This window comes from Dipodomys spectabilis, unplaced genomic scaffold (assembly GCF_019054845.1).
Source record: "Dipodomys spectabilis isolate Male_0828 unplaced genomic scaffold, ASM1905484v1 ptg000054l, whole genome shotgun sequence".
Classification (NCBI taxonomy): domain Eukaryota; kingdom Metazoa; phylum Chordata; class Mammalia; order Rodentia; family Heteromyidae; genus Dipodomys; species Dipodomys spectabilis.
Genome location: NW_024870731.1, coordinates 2,228,210 through 2,248,584, shown reverse-complemented (window position 1 = coordinate 2,248,584; position 20,375 = coordinate 2,228,210). Strand labels below are relative to the sequence as shown.

General features: G+C 44.5%; 1 protein-coding gene across 1 annotated transcript in view; it reads left to right on the top strand.

Annotated features, from left to right (window-relative positions):
• The first annotated feature begins 729 nt into the window (after positions 1-729).
• The window catches only part of Il17rd (interleukin 17 receptor D), an 87,361-nt gene continuing 67,715 nt past the window's right edge, over positions 730-20,375 (top strand). Inside the window, exon 1 of the mRNA XM_042680058.1 lies at positions 730-884. Coding sequence (XP_042535992.1) covers positions 759-884 — 126 coding nt within the window. The 5' untranslated portion in view covers positions 730-758. The remainder of the gene's footprint in view (positions 885-20,375) is intronic.

Sequence of the window (20,375 nt, the reverse complement as noted above, 5' to 3'; positions counted from 1 at the left end):
ATTGGCTACTACAGTTCTGAGTCTCTCAGTCTCCTCTTCCTGAAATAATACTTCATCGGGTAAGTTTGGCAAGTGTAGTGGTTGAGAACAGTTTTCAAGCAGATCTGGATTTGAATCTGAGTCGGGCTAAGTGCCAGCAGTGTGGCTTTGTGCGGGTAAGTTAGTTAATATATTTATTGAGCACTTGTTGCCTGTTAACTAACATAATCTTTATTCTAGTTTGGGGAGGGGGGACAGCACTGTCTAGAGGTTCATCATTTGTTCTAGACCCAGCAGCAAATGTAGATCACAGGATTTCTCTAATGGCCTGGCTATGCGGGTAACAGCAACACTGACACTTTTCCAGTATGAATGAGAGGACGCAAGAAGAGACCTGGCATATAGCAGGTGCTTATTAAATTATTACCAAAATTACTATTATTACATCCTTTGTGTTTTTACAAGTTTTTGCACGAAACAGGCATCATTTGGACAAATCCTTCGGATTGAAAAAAAAAAAAAAAATCCCGAAGCGGGGGACGGGGGACGCCCGCAGTGGCCCGAGCCTCCGCAGGGGCGTGGGCGTGGCTAAGGGCTGGGCCACAGCTCCAAAAAGTTGACGGGGAGGAGTGAGTGGGCGTGGCCACGGCAGGCGGCGCATGCTCAGTGAGGCCCGCTCCACCGGGACCGCTACCACCGCCCACTCCGGGCTGGCCAGCTGCAGGCGGCCGAGACGCAGAGGAGGGCCGGGCCGGGCCGGGCTGTGCGGGTACGCGGCCATGGCCCCGTGGCTGCAGCTGTGCTCCGTCTTCTTCACTGTCAACGCGTGCCTCAACGGCTCGCAGCTGGCCGTGGCGGCGGGCGGCTCGGGTCGCGCGAGGGGCGCCGACACCTGCGGCTGGAGGGTAAGGTGGAGGAACGGCGGGTGTCCACACCGGCCCGGGACGCGGGCTGGACCGGGGCGCGGCGCGCACAGGTGCTCGCGGGCTGCGGCGCCTGGGCGCGCGTCGCGCGGCCACACGCGGTCTGGGGTCGGGGTCTGCGACCTCCGGCGGCCGGTCCTCGCTGCTTCCCTCCCGGACGCGCGTCCGCCGGCTCCGGCCGGGGATGAAAGGGGCCGCCGCCCTCCAGCTTTGTGTTGCTAATGAGGCGCGGCTGCTGGCTGGGTCCGATTCCAAAGGGCGGGTGTGGGGGGCGGCGGCGAGGCGGGGACCGTGCGCCCCACCCTTTGTTTCCGGCACTTCGCCCCGAGAACTGCGGATCGGGGCTGAGTTCCCCAGAGGTGTGCGCAGGGGCGCTTTCGAGGCGAGTCTGGGGTTCTTCCCCCCCACCCAAGACCACCAGTCCCCATTTCTGCAAAGACTCATGAGGCCAAGGAGGGGACCTGGAGCGCTGGGGACGGTGCACCCCACTTTCGTAGTCTCTTTTGTTTCTTCTGTGTGGGGCGGTCAGCCCCCCCTCCACCCGTCCCAAACTTCTCACTTGCTGATGGTGTCACAGATCTACTGGTCACCCCCTTCCCAGCTTGTGCCAAGGATTTTTGTTTGTTCGTTTTACTTTTTTTTTTAACTGCCAAAAGGTTTGTCACCTCAGCCAGGTTCCCCAGAGGAGAGGATACTGAGGAGTTGCCCAGACTTTTGCCGTGTACTTAGGGGCGCCTTTGACGTCTGAATGGTGGGAGACAGGGAATAAGATACGCGCGGGACACCCCATCCCCCTAGGCCCCCCCCCCCCCCCCCCCGCCCCTTGCTGGATCCATTCCTGGGCTGGAGCAGCTGAGGATCTTCAGATTCTATCGTCTTCCCATTGAGTGCCTCTCACTGAGCCCAGGGCAGCTGCCTTGTTTGGGTTCTCATGCCTTAAAACCCTGTACAAAGAGCACAGGCTTTGGCACCCAGCAGCCAGCAACAGAGCCTTGGCTCTACTCCTGGGCAGCAAGAGCCTCAGTTTCCTCACTTAGAAAGTGGGTGGAAATAAGGGATGATTAGCCAAAGACTTGGGCCGGGGGAGGGGGGGGGCGGTTTGCTAGTGTTGGGTAGTTTTCTTTCTCTTTTCTTTTCTTTTTTTTTTTGTCGGTCGTGGGGCTTGAACTCTGGGCACTGTTCCTGGGCTCTTCAGCTCAAGGCTAGTGCTCTATCACTTGAGCCACAGTGCCACTTCCGGCTTTTTTTCTGCTTATGTAGTGCTGAGGAATCGAACCCAGGGCCTCATGCATGCGAGGCAGGCACTCTACCACTGAGCCACCTTCCCAGCCCTGTAGGGTAGTTTTCTTGACTAACCTCCTCGGGGAAGCTCTGAAGAGCACACAGAAGACCAAGGACAGCTAACTCCTCTGGGAACCAAGCTAGTGCCTGTAGCTGGCTTGGCCCACATTTTCAGAGAAGCATGGCCCAGGAAGCCAGGTTAGGAGTTAAACGGCAGGGCTGTACTTAAACCCTGTAGCTGCACCGTGGTCAGTTAAACCTGCCCACCTGTTAGTGAATATGTAAGTTTAGACCATCCTTCCTTCCTGTTTGAGCAAATGTCACATTTTCTTATTGTTTCATTGAAGTCAGACATCATTGCTCTTTCATTTTTAATAGATACTAGGTTTCCTTTCCCTGTGGATATCAGTCTTGCTAAAAGTTTAGATTCAGATTGATTAGATAATCTTTCCAGTCCCAGTTTGTTTGTGACTAGTGGCTTTGGTGGCTCAATCCAGTTGGTTCTTCCCACTCCTTCCCTTTCCTCTACTTTCTTCTCCTTTCCTTTGGTCTTTTTCTTTTCTTTTCCTTCTCTTTCCCACTCCTTCCCATTTTTGAGACAGACAATCCTCCTATCTCGGCTTTCTGAGTGCTGGGGTTACAGATATGTGTTGCCATGACCGACAGATTGCTGCTTTCCTGCAGTAGTCTAGGTGACTTCATGTGTCAGCATCCATAGCCTGTGAAGTTTTCATGCAGTGGGTGTGGTAATGTTCTGAAGAAGTCAAAGTGGTGGTGCTGTTTTGTCCACCTATGGGAATGTGTTCTCTCTAATCCTATACCCCCACAGAATTAGGGTTAGACCTTATCCTAGTCACTTAACTCTCATGATGGTCTTCTTTTCCCTACTACAAGCTCCTGCCTTGGCCCAGCTAATCTTTTCCTTGAACCATCATTCTCTTCCTGGAGAAGCATGGAGGACTTAGCTTCCAGGCTCTTCCTAACCTAATTTGTGGCTCCTTGCCTCCTAGAATTTACCCTCTTTGCATGCCCACCCCTCCAGCTTCAGCCTGTGCCCCTCCTACCTTGTTCTCTAGCTCCTGATGCCTTTCATGCGCCAGGAACATGTATTCCCTTCCTCCTGGGCCCTTTTCTCTCCTGCCATCTCTACAGTCAGCTCAGGTGATACCTCTTCAGGAATCTTTGCTTTGCATTCTTATACTTTGAGAAAGTATGAGATACCTATCTTGGTTCTCACCAGACTTTGAACTTGGTATTTGTTCACTGTCTCTTTAAATTAGTTTCTTGATAGTCTCAAAATCTGGAGCTCATAAATCTTAGCTGAACCCATTATACTCTGTAGCCTTCCTGCAAAAATATGGTGTTAAGTGGTAGATTTTAAGAAGGGAGGGGAAGATGTCAGTACCAAGCTCTTGTGCCTTCCCACAGCAAGTCTTCACACATGTGTCTCTCTTTTTTTTTTTTTTTTTTTGGTCCGGTCGTGGGGCCAGAACTCTGGGCCTGGGCGCTGTCCCTCAGCTCTTCAGCTCAAGGCTAGTGCCCTACTACTTGAGCCACAGTGCCACTTCCGGCTTTTTTCTTTTTGCTTATGTGGTGCTGAGGAATCGAACCCAGGGCCTCATGCATGCAAGGCAAGCGCTCTACCACTGAGCCACCTTCCCAGCCCCACACATGTGTCTCTTGCCTTTACCTTTCCTACTTCTCCAGACTCCTCTCTCAGCTTCCTGCAGGAAGCTTTCCCTGACCATACTTCCCTAAGTAAGATGTCTCAAAGGTTGCTATGTCTTGGGGCTCCATTTGGCATCGTTTTGTTCAGGGACTGGTTCTGAGTTCCCAATCCAGTCTTGGTACTCAGTCTGTAGATGTCAGCCTCAGCTCTGATAATGCTTACAATCTAGTTGGGTATGTAGGAACACAGAATAGGGTCCATTATATGTGATACAAATAGATGTCTATAGGTCTGAGTTTCTCTCAATCCAAGAGAGGGACAGCAGGGTGCAGAATTCAACCCCAAAGGAGGGGCAGGATCTGGATGCTGGAGAGCAGCTGAATGAGTGACCCCCTTGATCTCCAGGGCCCATTTGTTCCAGGATCCTTGGTCCCTGTAGGAATGCATTTTTTTCCCAGGCCTTGCAGCCCTGCTAACAGGCCCTTCAGAGCTGCTCTCAGAGGAGCTAAGAGCTGGCCTGGTTTAGGTGGTCAGGTTTCACAACCTCCTCATTATTTGTGGGGCAATTAAGAGGCTGATACCATCTTGAACACAGTTTAGTATTTTAGAAATGAGTTATGGGCATGCTTTCTCAACAACCAGAAAAACAAAACAAAATAAAACTCAGAGCCCTGACAGAGCAACTCAGTTGCTTGAGTAATTAATACTGCACTACCACCTTCAGAAGTAACAATTTGTAAAACTTCTAGGATTTTAGGCCTCCACATTACACTGGCTCTTAACTTCTGCTTTTTGGTAGTGAAATGGTTTTGTTTGTGATGAGTAAACTTTAACCATACCAGTTACTAGGGGTGAGGTTTCCAACTTCCTCTGTCTTGCTGGTGGAGAAGCCTATATTAATGAAACAAGGAGTCACACAGATTTCTGTTTAGTGGCTTTTCCTGCAATGGGGAGGAAGGGACATTTATTGCTTTCTTACCTGAATGAGGTACCACATTCCCTGGCCTATTAATGTTTGCCACACAATTACTACTCCCCTCAAAAAAAAAAAAAAGGCAGCACTTCAGGGATTCTGGATTCTGGCATCATCTTTACAATGAAGTACAGATTTCCCATTTAAGGCAAATACTTCATCTCAAAAGGTAGGAAAGAATAGGGTGGTACTTGGAAAAAAAGAAGTTCCAGCTGGTTAAAATTTAGGTCCCTGATAAAAGTCCAATCCAAGAATTCTCCTTGGCTGTGGGCCCAGGCATGTTTATTTGATTCAGAATTGGATGTGTTTTCATTCACTTGCAGCTCAAGGCCGTGTCTGGTCTGCCTGTCCTGTGGCTGTGTCGACCATGTTACACATGCTCTTGTGTGTCCATTCTAGAAATCTTAGTTACAAATTGTTCAGCCCTGGGTTGACGTTTTTCTTCAGAGATGTTTTCAGAAGAAGTACAATGCTTTTTTTCCAGCTTCTTTTGCTTAGCTTATTGGAAACCTTCTTGGCCATATCAATCTCTTCTGAGTAGCATTCCTTCTCCCCAAATCCATCCATCTATCCCTGAGTCCCTGAGGTGCTTAGATATTGTGCTAGTTATTAACTCACAATTTGTTAGTTGTTTGAATGAGATCATTGTAATACCTTTTTTTCCTTTCAAAAGTGATTTCTCAAAATGATGTCCAGAATTGCCTTGGGAGCTTGCTAGAATGTAGATTCAAAGCTAATGAGACCAGAATGAGATGGAGATAAAGCCCGGGAATTGGCATATTAACAAGTTCCTGTGAGGATTCTGAATCTGTCTTAATGCTGAGACCTATTGCTTTAGTAGGAGACAAGCAGGTGAGGAGAAAACACATCCTAAATACTTAAAATCAACCAGAGTTTGGATTTAAAATGATTTCACCAAACTTAGGAATGCAGACTTTGTCAGAGCTCTAGCTAATAAAAGTGTCAGACTGGCTGGCAGTTAAAGGGGGGACCCTGGAGAGCCATTTAGACAGGGTATCCTGGCTTGGGTGAAGGCCTGGGACTGGAGAGAAGGCAGCCTGACACATCAACTGGGTTTCTCCCGAGGTCAGCTGGTTTGTCTGAAAAACTGCCTCAGGAAGAAGTAAGGACAGGATCCAAATCAGAATCTCAGAGTTCAAGATACAGCTTCCCTACAAAGGAAGGAACTACTTTTTAAGTCTTTTGAGTACTTTTTAATGCTTTGTTTGGACTGCAACATGTTGGGTTCTCTCTCTCCCCCTCCCCCTTCTCTCTCTCCCCCTCCCTCCCTCTCCCCCTCCCCCTTTCCTTCTCTCCCCCCTCTCCTTCTCTCCCTCCCTCCATCCCTTGCTCCCTCTCTCCCCCTCCCTCTCTCCCCCATCTCCTCCCTCTCCTTTCCCTCCCTTCCTCCCCCTCTCTCTCCCCCCTCTCTCTCCCACTCTCCTTCTCTCCCTTTCTTTCCCTTTCCTCTTTTCCCCATCCCCCCCTACTTCAAGCCCCCTTCTTCCTCATCCCTGAACTTTCCATGCCTATGTCCCAGCAGATATTGCTTCTGTGGGGGCTGCTCCATCAACAACTTTATTTTCCTCTTTTATTCCCTACTGCTTCTTGGAGTTTCAGGTTCTGGAAGCTTGGCCCCACTTGCTTTTTGTAAGAATGTGGGGTCTGGAGGGGGCTCAGGTAGACCCAAGCTTGACAGATTGTACGGTGGAGCTGACAGATCTCTTTTTCCCCCATCTTTTGGAGGGTCTTCTGCCCTTGGCAGCCCTGGGGCTGCCTAGGCTAGTTCCAGCCAGTGGGATGCCTTGTCCTCCTGGGCTTTGTTTGTCTTTGCTGCCAGGAAGTTCTGAATGGGACTGACATATGATTAGGTGACTGATGGCCCTACAACAAACACATTGTCTTCTTGAGGCCCCAAGCCTTTGAAGCTCTTCCTGGTGGGAACTAAAGAGACTATTTGCTCTGTTAAATGCCTTGGTATTTCCTCTGTTTAACCACAGGCCACTTCCCCTCTGCCACTCTAAACACCATAGGGCCACCAGCTGATTGAAAAGACTCAAGCCCTGGAATGATCACATCCCATTGAAACAGATAGTCTTTCTGCAGACTAAAGCTAGGGTAAGATTCCAGAAAGTACCGTCCCAGGGGGAGGGGAGAGATCTGTGAGGTAGCTTTCCAGGTCTTAGTTAGAATTGAGCCTGTTGACATAATTCCTAAGGATTTTTTTTTTCTTTAATAAAGAAGGGATGCCTAAATTATACATGGAAAGTAGTGTGCGTATTACTGTTACTCTTTTTTTTTTTTTTTTTGTTTTTTATTTTGTTTTTGTTGGTCGTGGGGGCTGAAATCTGGGCCTGGACGCTGTCCTTCAGCTCTTCAGTCAAGGCTAGCGCTCTACCACTTGAACCACAATGCCACTTCTGGCTTTTTTCTGCTTATGTGGTGCTGAGGAATCAAACTCAGAGCCTCATGCATGCTAGGCAAGCACTCTACCACTGAGCCAACTTCCCAACCCATTTACTGTTACTCTTTAAATACCTACCACTTATATAATAGCAGGTTAAAGTGATTCGATCTGCAGCATTTCTCATTGTGTGAGTTAGAAGCTCTTTGGTGTCTGAGAAGGGCATGATGTCTGTTCATAGCAAGCCATTCTGGACTTGTTTCTCTTCTGTGCATTTGGTTTCATACGCTTAAAAGTTCACACAAGAAGTCTGTAGCTAGAAAATTACCAAAATGTCCCTAGGGAAACTCCCTTGTCCTTTTCCAAGTAGTATCTTAAAAGAAGGTTTAATTAATAACACCAGGCAGGAAACTAACGATTGAAAAAAAATTACCTGTTTAGTATTTTTTCAAAATTGAAAATCGAAACTCTGGTTCTGAAGGGGGCCTAAAAAGGCACAACTCTAATATTGTGTAGTAGAGCCTATTATTTTTAACTTTTATAACTCCATTGTTCAAACTATTCAAGATAAAAATGGCTTCTCTCTTCTCTGGTTCCTTGTTTGGAAACCCTGAGGGAAGGTGGATGTAACTAATTAAGGTTACAACATTTAAAGGGGGAACTTAATAGGTACTAGCTGTCTTCAACAAATTCTGGGGTGGTGAAAAAATAAAGATGTGCTGTGAACACACATGTAATTTTCTTATAAAATGGAAGTTGGTCTATAAATTTTCTGTTTTAACAGCATAAAGGAAAACTACCTCTACTGCATATTTATGAAGCACTTGCTTTGATGGTGAACCTAATGGTTAAAAAAAAATCCTGTTTGCATATGGCTGGCACCTTAAGAGTTGAAAGGGCAGTAGACAGCGGTCAGAGTTGGAAGCTTACTACATTACAATTTTATTATACATTTCTTCTTTCCAAATCTGATCTAACACACTTTGAGCATAAGGCTTTTCATTAAAATTACTGCATTGTAGGTAAACTTGCTTGAACTTAACCAAAAAAGCCAGATAGCAAGGGAAGGGAAAGGAAGGGAAATTGATAACATTAATTAAAATGTTGAAATGGCTATTTACATTTCACACATTAAATAAATACTTTAAATCCTTTTAAATCATGAGGGATTAGAGCGTTAAATATAACTCTTCCTCTCCACCTCCTTTGCCTCAAATTTAGAAAGTAAGGGTCTGAGAGTATATTTTAGTACTTGCCTGGCATGTACACAGCCCTGGATTTGGTCTCTAGAACTGCAGATTAAAAAAAATGTATTTATTTTTATTTTTTGTGCTGGTTCTGAAGCTTGAACTCAGGGCCTAGGCACAGTCTCTGACTTTTTTTTATTGTTGTTGTTTGTTTGTTTGTTTGTTTTTGCTCAAAGCTTGTGCTCTACCACTTGAGCCACAGCTCCACTTCTGGCTTAAAAGTTGATTTTTTTTATAAATAAGTTTTTTATTGTGAAAATACTGTACAGAGGAGTTACACTCACATGAGTAAGGTAATGAGAACATTTCTTATCAAGCATTGTTGCCTCCTTTGTTTTTCCCCTACCATCCCTTCCCTCCATCTCCACAACTACATCCCCTCACCCCCCCCCAACTTAATTAAAACAACAACTACAACAACAAACCAGTGTTAACCTGTTAAAGCTGTAGGTAGTGGTAGAGTGCCAGCCTAGCATGCTTGAAGTCCTGTGTTCGATTCCCCAGCACTGCAAAGAAAAAAAAATGTACTTTATAGCTTTGAAAAAAGGGAATTTTTCCAAATGTTCTGTTTTGTCCATTTTGTAGACCCCTCCTTTTCCCCTCCCCATAGTAACCCTTTACAAAATACTGGCTGTGGCCCCAGACTCTGTTCTGAGATGGATTGTTGCACTCAAGGGTAAGGGGGGGGTGGGGGGAGGGAGGTTGGTGGAATTTGGGAGAGAATGGGGAGGTACATTTTCTCAAAATAGGCCATATGGTTTTGAAACCCTTTCCCTGGGATTTTATTCTGTCCAGGTGATTTCTGGTTTCTCTTCTCCTGAAATGGCCCCCTTTTATCTGAGGAAAACACAGTGCAATGCAGAGCAAATGCAGGAGCAGTCTTCCTGAGCAAGGTTCCTGTTGAGTGACAGTTTATGGCCTCCTTCCTCTGGGGTGTGCACATTTGCTCTGGATGCGGTCCAGGCACCAGCCTGCCAGTTAGGATTTATTGTAACTGCACAGAATCCCAAGCTCTCAATGATTTATTTGGGGATGACTTTTGTTTGTTTTATTTTTTTGTTTTTGAGTAGCTATTCTGTCAAGTCTTGGTGACTTGATCTAGGAACCGACAAACAGTAGGATTAGCATCCTATCCCTAAGGCTCCCCATTCAGGTGAGGCCATAATGTAGGAGGGATTCTGAGTCCATGGTCCAGAGAATTCCCAGAGAAGCATGACCCCACTTCCTGCTGCTCCTCATCCTAAAGCCCCCTGTGAAAAGCAGTCTCAAGACAAGTGAGTGTCTGAAGCCTTGCTTGGAGGCCACCTTGAGAATTCTGGCTATTTTAGTCCATATCTCCAGGAACTCTGGCTTTGTGCTCTGCCTCAGTTTCCCCTGCTTTAGAGGACGCTCATCTCCTGCTGTGGGCCCTTTAAATGTGCCCATAAAGTCTGGATTTCATAGTCAGACTGACCTCATCCTCCCTCCGGAGTGGATGTGTCCACGCTCTGATGGGCACTGGTGGCTCACACCTGTAATCCTAGCTATTCAGGAGGTTGAGATCTAAAGATCACAGTTCAAAGACAGCCCTGGCAGAAAAGTCCATGAGAATCTTATCTCCATCGAATCAGCAAAAAGCTGCAAGTAGAGGTACAACAGAGCCCAACCTTAAGTGAAAGAAACAAAGGGAGAACATGAGACCCTGAGTTCAAACCCTAGAACCAGCACTAAATAAATAACTCTTCTCTGAAAGTCTCTAGTTACTTGTTTTCAATTGTATGTTGGCTAATCAGGTGGTGCTAGGTACTGGGAGTAGCCAGTTTATTCATTCAAACTGAAGATTATGGATACTCTTGGAGGATGCCCTGTTATGGATGAAGGCTGCACTGCAGTGGATGAAGGCTACACTGCAGGCCTGGGCTTTCTTTTAGTTAATAGACTGAGTTGAGGTTCTGTGGTGTGGGAGCATCACTTGCAGAGTATTGCTTTTGAGAGAGCTTGGACAATTCCTATTTCTCTGCCCTGTGGATAAGGAAAATATAAAAAGTCACTGCTCAGCACCTAAGCATCTTAGTTTTGGATTTGGTAAGGTGTGAAGGAGATGCTGCCTTAGCAGCAACCTTCACTTTAGATGAAAACTGTCTTTTTAACAGAAGTGCATGGCTCCTTTTTATCCTCCACTCCTACATTGTGAATTTCTTTCTTTCTTTCTTTATTCCTTTCTTCTTTTCTTTTCTTTCTTCCTTTCTTTTCAGTTTCAGAGGTGCTCTTTGCCTTCTTTCCGGGCTGTAGATTTGCTGTCCAGCTGTGGTAATGAGTTTTTGCTGGGCTTTGATTTTCATGCCTTGCCTCCCTGTGGGAGGAACTAGATATTTCTGATCTTACCTCTGCTCATATTCAGATCCAACCAAGCAATCAGTGACTTCCCGGGCTTTTTTTGTGGGAGACTGTGGGAAAGTCCTGGTTGGCTGGCTATGAATTAATGAAATCCTTAGAAAGCTTCACTAAAGATAGCTCTTGTGGCATTGCCATTTTAATTTGAGAAAGAGGTCATGGAGTTTTACCAGAATTAAGGAGAAAAAATGCAACATCTGGTTGTGCTAGCAGAAGACTGCTTCAGGGCCTCTTTCAGGAGCTATGGGGTTCCAAGTGTCCCAGGTATCAAGGAAGAACACCACCCAGACTCCTTTTCAGGCCCCTGTGGACATGCTGCCTGTTTTACTGTTAGCCTTCCTGGGTTTTGATGTCATTGAGACATGAAAAATCCTACCTCCCATGTCTTTTCTTTTTTTTTTTTTTGTTAAATTTAATTTAATTTTATTTGTGAACATACTGTACAGAGGGGTTACAATTACATGGGCAGGATAATGCGTACATTTCTTACCAAGCATTGCAGCCTCCTCCTTTGTTTACCCTTCACCTCCCTTCCCAGCCTCCCCTCTCCCCCTCATGTCTTTTCATTTGAGCAAATTTCCATCAACTGAGCTTTCTTCTTTTTTTTAGTGTGTGTGTGTGTGTGTGTGTGTGTGTGTGTGTGTGTGTGTGTGTGTGTGTGTGTGTGTGTGTTTTGGGTCCGGTCGTGGGGCCTGAACTCTGGGCCTGGGTGCTGTCCCTCAGCTCTTCAGCTCAAGGCTAGTGCCTATCACTTGAGCCACAGCACCACTTCCGGCTTTTTTCTTTTTGTTTATGTGGTGCTGAGGAATCAAACCCAGGGCCTCAGGCATGCAAGGCAAGCGCTCTACCACTGAGCCACCTTCCCAGCCCCAAAACTCATTAAAAAAGGATGGGGCTAGGCACCTCTGGCTCAAGCCTGTAATTGCAGCTACTCAGGAGACTGAGATCTGAGAATCACCGTTCAAAGCCATTCTGGGCCTGAAAGCTCATGAGACTCTTATCTCCAATTAACCACTAGTAACTTGGAAGTGAAGCTATGGTTCAAGTGGTAGAGTGTTATCTTTGAGCAAAAAACAATCTCAAGGACAGTGCACAGGCACTGAGTTCAAGCCCCAGGAGACACACACACACACACACACACACACACACACACACACACACACACACACACACACACACACACACACACACACACACACACACACACACACACACACACACACACACACACACACACACACACACACACACACACACACACACACACGTTAAAAGGCAGGATTTTTAAAAAAGAGTTCTAAAAAGTTTTTAGATTACTAAGGATTCTGATAAGTGGAGAACATTGCTGGAGAAGATTTTAGGGAAAGGCATAGAGAATTTTAAGGAGACAGTAGAAACATAAGGCATATTGCGTCCAACTGCCAGTTGAGTAAGTAATAGAATAATGAGTCACATTATTATGTTTTTCAAAATTTATTATTTATTTATTTATTATTTTTATTTTTTATTTTTTTTTGGGTCCGGTCATGGGGCCTGAACTCTGGGCCTGGGCGCTGTCCCTCAGCTCTTCAGCTCAAGGCTAGTGCTCTACTACTTGAGCCACAGCGCCACTTCTGGCTTTTTTCTTTTTGCTTATGTGGTGCTGAGGAATCGAACCCAGGGCCTCAGGCATGCAAGGCAAACGTTCTACCACTGAGCCAACTTCCCAGCCCTCAAAATTTATTTTTTAAAGTTTGGGTCTAGTCTGCATTAAGAACATAGAATTTTAGCTGAGTACCACTAGCTCATACCTGCAGTATGGAAGCTGAGATGCAGAGAGGTTTGTGATTCCAAGCCAAACCTAGGGCAGGAAATTGGAGCCTTCATCTCCAATTAGCCAGCAGAAAGTAGGGCTGGAGTCCTGGTTCAAGTGGTAGAGCATTGAATAAGCAAGTAAGCTGAACAAGTGAGAGGGCCAGGCCCCATGTTTAGGCCTCAAGACCGCCACAAAAAGATAAATACAGAATTTTCCTCTTTAAATATCAGTAATAGTTTTCAGCATGTATTTTTTGCAACTGAACAGGAAAAGGAAGTTATTGTCACCCTCCTCACTACCCTAGCAGGCAGCCCAGTCACCTGTACCTGGGCTCCTGTATCTTGAAAACTTTCAACCTTACAGGAAAGTGAAAAGAACAGTAATATGAGCAGCCATTTTCTCCTTGGTCCAGAGTAACCATGCTTAACCTCAGATGCCCTTTCCAGAATGTCTTTACTCTGAGTATTTTGGAGTCAGAATGCAGACAGGCTTCTCATTATTTCTTCATGACTAGATTTACATATATATTGTCAAGATCCCTTTAAAGGTAATGATATGACTTTGTTTTATTTTAGTTATCCATGGGTAACAACTACAGATGCCATAGCCATAAGCAAAATTTGGTTTTTTTTTTCCTACTTGAAATTATTACATGCACAGACTTAGTAACTACAATTTAGTCCTGTGTTGTCCTTTTTTTTTTTTTTAATACAGTCTCATATTAATGTGAAACGTTTACAGACAATGCAAAGTGCCATGCGGTCAGTCTCTTGTCATAAATTCCTTCCTTGAAGAAGGAGTTTGAAATCAGCTGTGCTCTCTAAAAATTAGCAGTACTGTTTAAGGCTTTGGCATTCACAAGGGCTTATTGCAAACAGTTGTAGGTGTTGCCCTCAGCAACTAAGAATAAGTTCCTCTTAAAACCTCTATTTGGCTTGGACAGGTTTATGGTTGAGTGTCTCATCTCACCCCAATCCAGCCATTTCTTTCCTTTGTGTGAAGAAAACATTGAACTTTATTTCCAGTAAAGGCCACTTCACTCAAAGCATGTCCTCAAAGCCAGTTTCCACCCTTATAGTTCTGTGATCGTATGTTGCTTAGATTATTTTAGAGTCCCTCACACATAAGTTTCATTAACCTAATTACATGGCTGTCCTTTCATTTGCCTTCCTCACTTCTGGATTTAAGGGCCAAGACATGTAAAGTTAATATTGGTCATTTTTCAAAGTGAGTTAAAATGTCAAAAAGCGACAAGTTGTTATTCTTACACAGTGCCAGGGAAACAGCAGAGACAAAACCTCCATCTTTTATTCATAAGTCCTGGGGGACTGTGAGGGCTCAGACAGGCCTGTGTTCTAGGCATTTGTTCAGCATTCAGCACTGGGCCTCCTCCCCTGCTGGCCATGAAATGTCACGTTGAGATCAATAGTGGGATACTCAGCCTCTAGAGAATGGACTTCAGAGGTTCAACTTTGCTTTTGCTGCTTTTCTGGCATCAAGTGTGAGCTCTCCTCTTTGGCCTGATAGTGAAAGGCCAGAAAGCAGGATTGGGATGCTGGGAGGGATGAGGTACTGCCCAGCCCACTGGGCCGAGGCTCCCATACTGGAATGAACCCTGACACAAAGGCTATGTGAGGGGCACCTAGGGAGGGGCGGCTTCTTTGCTTTTGCTGAATCTAATGTGCTCCGGTAGTGGGGGAGGGATTGGTAGGGAGGGGGGGATTGCGGGCTGCAGGGAAGGAGAGGGAGGGAGGGAGGGAAGGAGGAAGGGAGAGAGAGAGAGATTCAGATTGTCTAGTATGCTCTGGTCCAGAGAGAGAAAATGAGATCTTGTTTCCAGGGCAACACTACCCTCAGGTCTGTGGGTTAGGAGTACAGGGGTGCATTCATCTGAGAAATCACTCACAACCAACTTGATCCCATGTAGAGGGGATACAAGGGCAAAGCACTGAGACCTCACAGGTACCCAGGTTCCACATTTTCTTCAGATGAAAAAAAAAATCAGCATTTGCTAAACAAGCCTAGGATTTGATTTAGAGCAATATATTTTGATTTGGAGTGATCTGGGCATATTTCTGGAGGCATTGTTGGTTGTTACGAGTAGGGTGTGAGGCTACTGGCATTTGGTGGGTAAGGCCTAGGGGATGCTGCTGGACTCCTGACATATGTAAGATAAACACTATCAGATGCAAAATGTCCATAGCCAAGGTTGATTTAGGGCTCCCATTTTAGCATGGGAATTTTTCAGCTCCTTAGCTTTAAAATGCTTTTGAGCTTCCTTTCTGTTTAACAGAACTAGTGGTCCTATAAGTCTTCTCAGGATGGATTGCCACTAAAATCTCCAGGACATACGAATAAACTCTTGTGGTGCTCCTGGAAGATAGGCCCTGAATGCAACTACTATTTAAAATGTAAAAGATGATTTATTTTCACCATAATTTGATCAAAGTAGCCTAACCTGCACCTCTGTTTTTGTTGCTCACTGATGGTCTGTGGATAACATTACATTTTTTTCAGCATGAAACCCAACACTTCAAATCCCTAAAGTAGTCTCAAATTTATGGTTAATAAAAGCATTTATTGTACTGGATGTCATCTGTTATATCACTCTGGGGCTAGAAACTGGCAAGCAGTGGACAGGAAATATTTTCATTTCAAATCGCTTCAATCTTATGGTCTAGGGGCAAAAGTGTCTGATTTCAGGAAAGCTGTGGTGAATAGCATAGTAATGAATGTAGTTTTAGTTGATTAAGCAGGCATTCTCTCCCTTTCAAACAATCTCTCTTTAGTTTGGTGGGGCTAAATAAACATGTGATATTAAATGATAGCATTTCTTCTGTTGGCCTGCCTTTCCTTTGATCGTCTTAAACTTTTCAGTGTTTTCCAGGAATCCTAAGCAGAGCAGGCACAAACCGAGGGAGATTGATTGGCTAAACTGGTTTGGATCTCTTTGTCTCTTTTTCTTTCTGAGCAGAGGTTTTTCTGAGATGATGCCACCTTTTTGAAATTCCCCTTTAAATATGGAAGTTGGGTAGTTTATTTGCATGTATGAAAATTTAAAAAAATGAAACCTGTTAAAATTGTTTTAAGGAGTGGGGGTAATTATGGGAGAGAGTAATGGGGTGAGGTTGATCCAGTTACATTGTTTATATGTGTGTTAATGTTACAATGAAACCCCTCTTGTATATATTAAACTAGTATATATTAAAAAAGAAAGTATAGCTCTTTTATGATATTAGCTACAAAAAAGTGGAATTTGGTATCTTGTCCTTGGGATTATAAATTTAAGAGGAAAACAAATCTCTGTCATTGCTTTGTTTTGAAAAAGTCTGCAGTTTTTTTGTAATTGGAATCCTGATCTTACACTACTAACAGGTAAATAGTCGAGGCGGGATGTGATGATACGTGGAGGGTCCTTGGACCTTTCTTCCTGGCTGCCAGAGCCTTTGAAAGTCCTATCTCAGTCATCACTTCCCAGAGAGCTTGAGAGCTAGGCTCTGATATAGTTTCTTGTTTTCCACGAGGATTCCATGACACAAAGAGCCAGGAAGGGATTAAGATGGTAGGCCATGTGACCTGGGGTGGTCTCTCTCTCTCTCTCTCTCTCTCTCTCTGCCAGAAACCAGAGCCCCAGAATTCTTACCTTGCCTGTGTTCCAGCAGTTGGGCTTGCCTTGTCTTCTAAGCACCCTGCTTAAGAGGAAAGACTGCCATGTTGCAACAAAGCAACCCATGGGGGTACACAGAGAGAGAGGAGACTAGATATATAGCACTTTGCAGATAATTAAATTCAACCCAGATTAGGCATTTACTCCAAAGATTCCCAAAAACCTGGCTGAGTACCAGTATCACGTGAGGTAAATACTTGAGCTAAAGGGGGCCAATTCCAGGCCTTTCCCCAGATCTGTTTTAAGTGGGATTTCCAGGGAAAAGCCAAGAAAACAAGTTTTTTAAAAGGTTGCCAAGTTCATGTTTGCCAAGTGTAGTGTGTGTGTGTGTGTGTGTGTGTGTGTGTGTGTGTGTGTGTGTGTGTGTGTGTGTGTGTATGTGTGAGTGAGTGAAGGAAGAGTTTGAGAGTTTGCAAAGGAATGTTCTATGTGCTGATTGTTGAGATGGATAAACACTTTTTTGTGTTTTTTTAAAATTTGTTTTGGTGCCTGCATTGGTGCTTGAACTCAAAGCTTTGCACTGTCACTTGGCTCTCTCAGCCAAGGCTGGTGCCTTAACACTTGAGAGCCATGCCTCTTCTTCTGGCTTTTTGCTGATTAATTGAAGATTAGAGTTTTATGGGCAGGATTTTTCTCTTCAGGCTGGCTTCTAACCTCCATCTTTAGATGTCAGTTTCCTGATTAGTTAGGATTACAGGCATTAGCCATTGGCTAAGCAATTGTTTATATGCATGTATATTTTACTGACTATGAATTAGAAACCTAAGGAGGATGTGTTAATTTGATTAAAAACAAGACATATTTGGAAGCCCCAAAGTTGGTCTTTAAGATTAGTAGAGCCATTCTTCTTTTTTTTTACTTATTTAATGTGTTTATTTTGCAGTGTTACGGATTGAACCCAGAGCCTGGAACATACTAGACAAAATACTGCTGAGTTTTACCTGCAGCTCTTCTTTTCTTTTCCTTTTTAAAAACAAAAAATTTGATTCATTTGGATCAGAGAAAGGACATTCTATTTCATATTTATTTATTTATATATTTATTTTGATCAGATGTAGGTCTTGAACTCTGGGCATGGGCACTTGTTCCCTTGCTCAAGGCTAGTACTGTATTGCTTTGAGCCACAGCTTCACTTCAGGCTTTCAGCTGGTTAATTGGAGATGAGAATCTCATTGACTTTCCTGCCTGGGGTTGGCTTTGAACCATGATCCTCAGACCTCAGTCTCCTGAGTAGCTTGGACTACAAGTCAAGCTACCAGTGCTTGGCTATTTTATTTTATTTTGTGGGCTGAGGTTAAATCCCAGGGCCTACATATGATAAGCAAGAGCTTTGTCACTGAGTTATATTCCTTGTCCAAGGACATTCTAAATCATAGCATTTTTACAGAAGGTTTTCTTGTATTGCATTTGAAAATTGGTAACCTTTTTTTTTTTTTTGTCAGGCCTGGGGCTTAAACTCAGGGCCTGCACACTCTCCCTGAGCTTCTTTTGCCCAAGGCTAGCATTTTACCGCTAGCATTCTACCACTTGAGCCACAGCACCACTTCCAGCTTTTCTGTTTATCTGGTACTGAGGAATTGAATCCAGGGCTTCATGCATGCTAGGCAAGCACTTTACCACTAAGCCACCTTCCTAGTCACTTCAATTTTTTTTTTTTTTACTGTAAAGATACTATACAGAGGGTTACAGTTACATGAGTGAGGTAATGAGTACACTTCCTCTTGAACATTGTTACCCCCTCCATTGTTTTACCCCTACCATCCCCTCCCTCCCTCCCTTCCCCGAGGTTCTTTTTTTTTTTTTTTTTTTGATTGTGATTAAGTGATTACATAATTTCAAAGTCACAAGTTCATTCTAACTTTCCTGGAGCAAATTGTCTATATAACAGTGTTCACATGTTATATACCATATTTGTGATCAGTAGCATGGGGATATTTAGTAGTGGTTCAACCAGATGAGCGGGAGTTCTTTGTTTCTTAAGTCCTGTTAGTTTTGTCGTATCACCTAACATTTTGGATTTAGCATCCACTTATCAGGGAGACCATGTACTGTTTGTCTCTTCGTTCTTGGTACCTCGCTCAACATGATTCCTTCTAGCTCCATCCATTTCCCTGCAAATGCCATTATTTTGTCATTTCTAATGGCTGTATAATATTCCATTGTGTATAGATACCACAATTTTTGGATCCATTCATCTGTGGTGGGGCACCTAGGTTGTTTCCAAATCCTAGCTACTGCGAACAGTGCTGCAATAAACATGGAGGTGCACGTGTCCTTGTATATTGGTTCCTGTTGTTCAGGGTAGATGCCTAGAAGTGGTATGACTGGGTCGTAAGGGAGGTCAATCTTTAGCTTTCTGAGGACCCTCCAGACTGCTTTCCAAAGTGGTTGTATAAGTGTACATTCCTACCAGCAGTGTAATAGGGTTCCTCTTTCTCCACATCCCCTCCAGCATTTGTCGTTGGCTGATTTGTGGATGTGGGACATTCTGACTGGGGTAAGGTGGTATCTCAGGGTTGTCTTTATTTGCATTTCCTTCACCACCAGGGATGATGAACATTTCCTCATGTGTTTCTTTGCCATTTTTATTTCTTCATTTGAGAAGTCCCTCTTTAGTTCCCTTGCCCATTTAGTAATTGGTTTGTTAGGTTTGGGAGGGATTAGTTTCTTGAGTTCCCTGTATATACAGGATGTTAACCCCTTGTCTGATATATTGCTGGTAAATATTTTTTCCCAATTAGTTGGTTGTCTTTCTAGCTTAGTTGCGATAGATTTAGCTGTGCAGAAGCTTTTTATTTTAAGGTAGTCCCATTTGTCGAGTCTCTCTCCAACTTGTTGTGACCCTGGGACTCTGTTCAGGAAGTTCCTTCCTGTGCCTATTAGTTCAAGTGTCTCTCCTACTCTGTCCTGCAGTAGTTTCAGAGATTCAGGTTTAATGTTAAGGTCTTTAATCCATTTAGAGTTGATGTTGGTGCATGGTGATAGGCTGGGGTCCACTGTCACTTCAATTTTTAAAAAGAATTTAGTGAGCATTAGATATCAATAGATTCTTTTATTATTATTTTTTTATTTGTCCGTCCTGGGGCTTGAACTCAGGCCCGTCTATGAGCTCTTTTGCTCAAGGCTACTGCCCCACCACTTTGAGTCACAGCATCATTTCCGTTTTTCTAGTGGTTAATTGGATATAAGAGTTTTAACAGACTGCCAGGGCTGGCTTTAAACTGTGGTCCTCAGATCTCAGCCTCCTGAGTAGCTAGGATTATAGGCGTGAGCCACTGGTGCCTGGCTGAGAAAAACAGTTTTGGTTTACAAAGCCCAGCTCTACTGCTTGAAACCCTTTATTGTGACCTCTTGCTTTTTTATTACCTCTTCCTTCACTTTCTCTCTCTCTCTCTCTCTCTCTTTCTTTCCCCCTCTCCCTTTTTTTCCCCTCTCCCTTCCTTTCTCCTCCCTTCTTCCTTCCTTGAGAATACACAGAATTTATCATACCGGAGACTTCCTGACTCCATTTTTCATTTGTAAAGTGGGTTAATAATAGCTTATCTCCCAGGGTTGAATGAGACAAGTGAGATTCTGTCATTAAAATATTAGCAGCCCTGGGGGGCTCGGAAGGTGGCTCAGTGGTAGAGTGCTTGCCTTGAGCTGAAGAGCTGAGGGACAGGGCTCAGGCCCAGAGTTCAGCCCCCCCCCCCAAAAAAAAAAAAGAAAAAAAAAAGAAGTACGGTGGGAGCTGAGAAGGTGGCTCAGTGGTAGAGCGCTTGCCTTGCATGCCTGAGGCCCTGGGTTCGATTCTTCAGCACCACATAAGCAAAAAGAAAAAAGCCGGAAGTGGTGCTGTGGCTCAAGTGGTAGAGCGCTAGCCTTGAGCTGAAGAGCTGAGGGACAGCGCCCAGGCCCAGAGTTCAGGCCCCATGACCGGACCCTCCCCCCCAAAAAAAATACTAGCAGCCCTGGCCATTGGTGATAGTCTCTGTTGTCTGCTGTTTTGCCACACACTAAAAATATTGCCACTTACGACAATTATTTACTCTTCGTTATTTTCTTGGTACCATTACTTGTTTGAT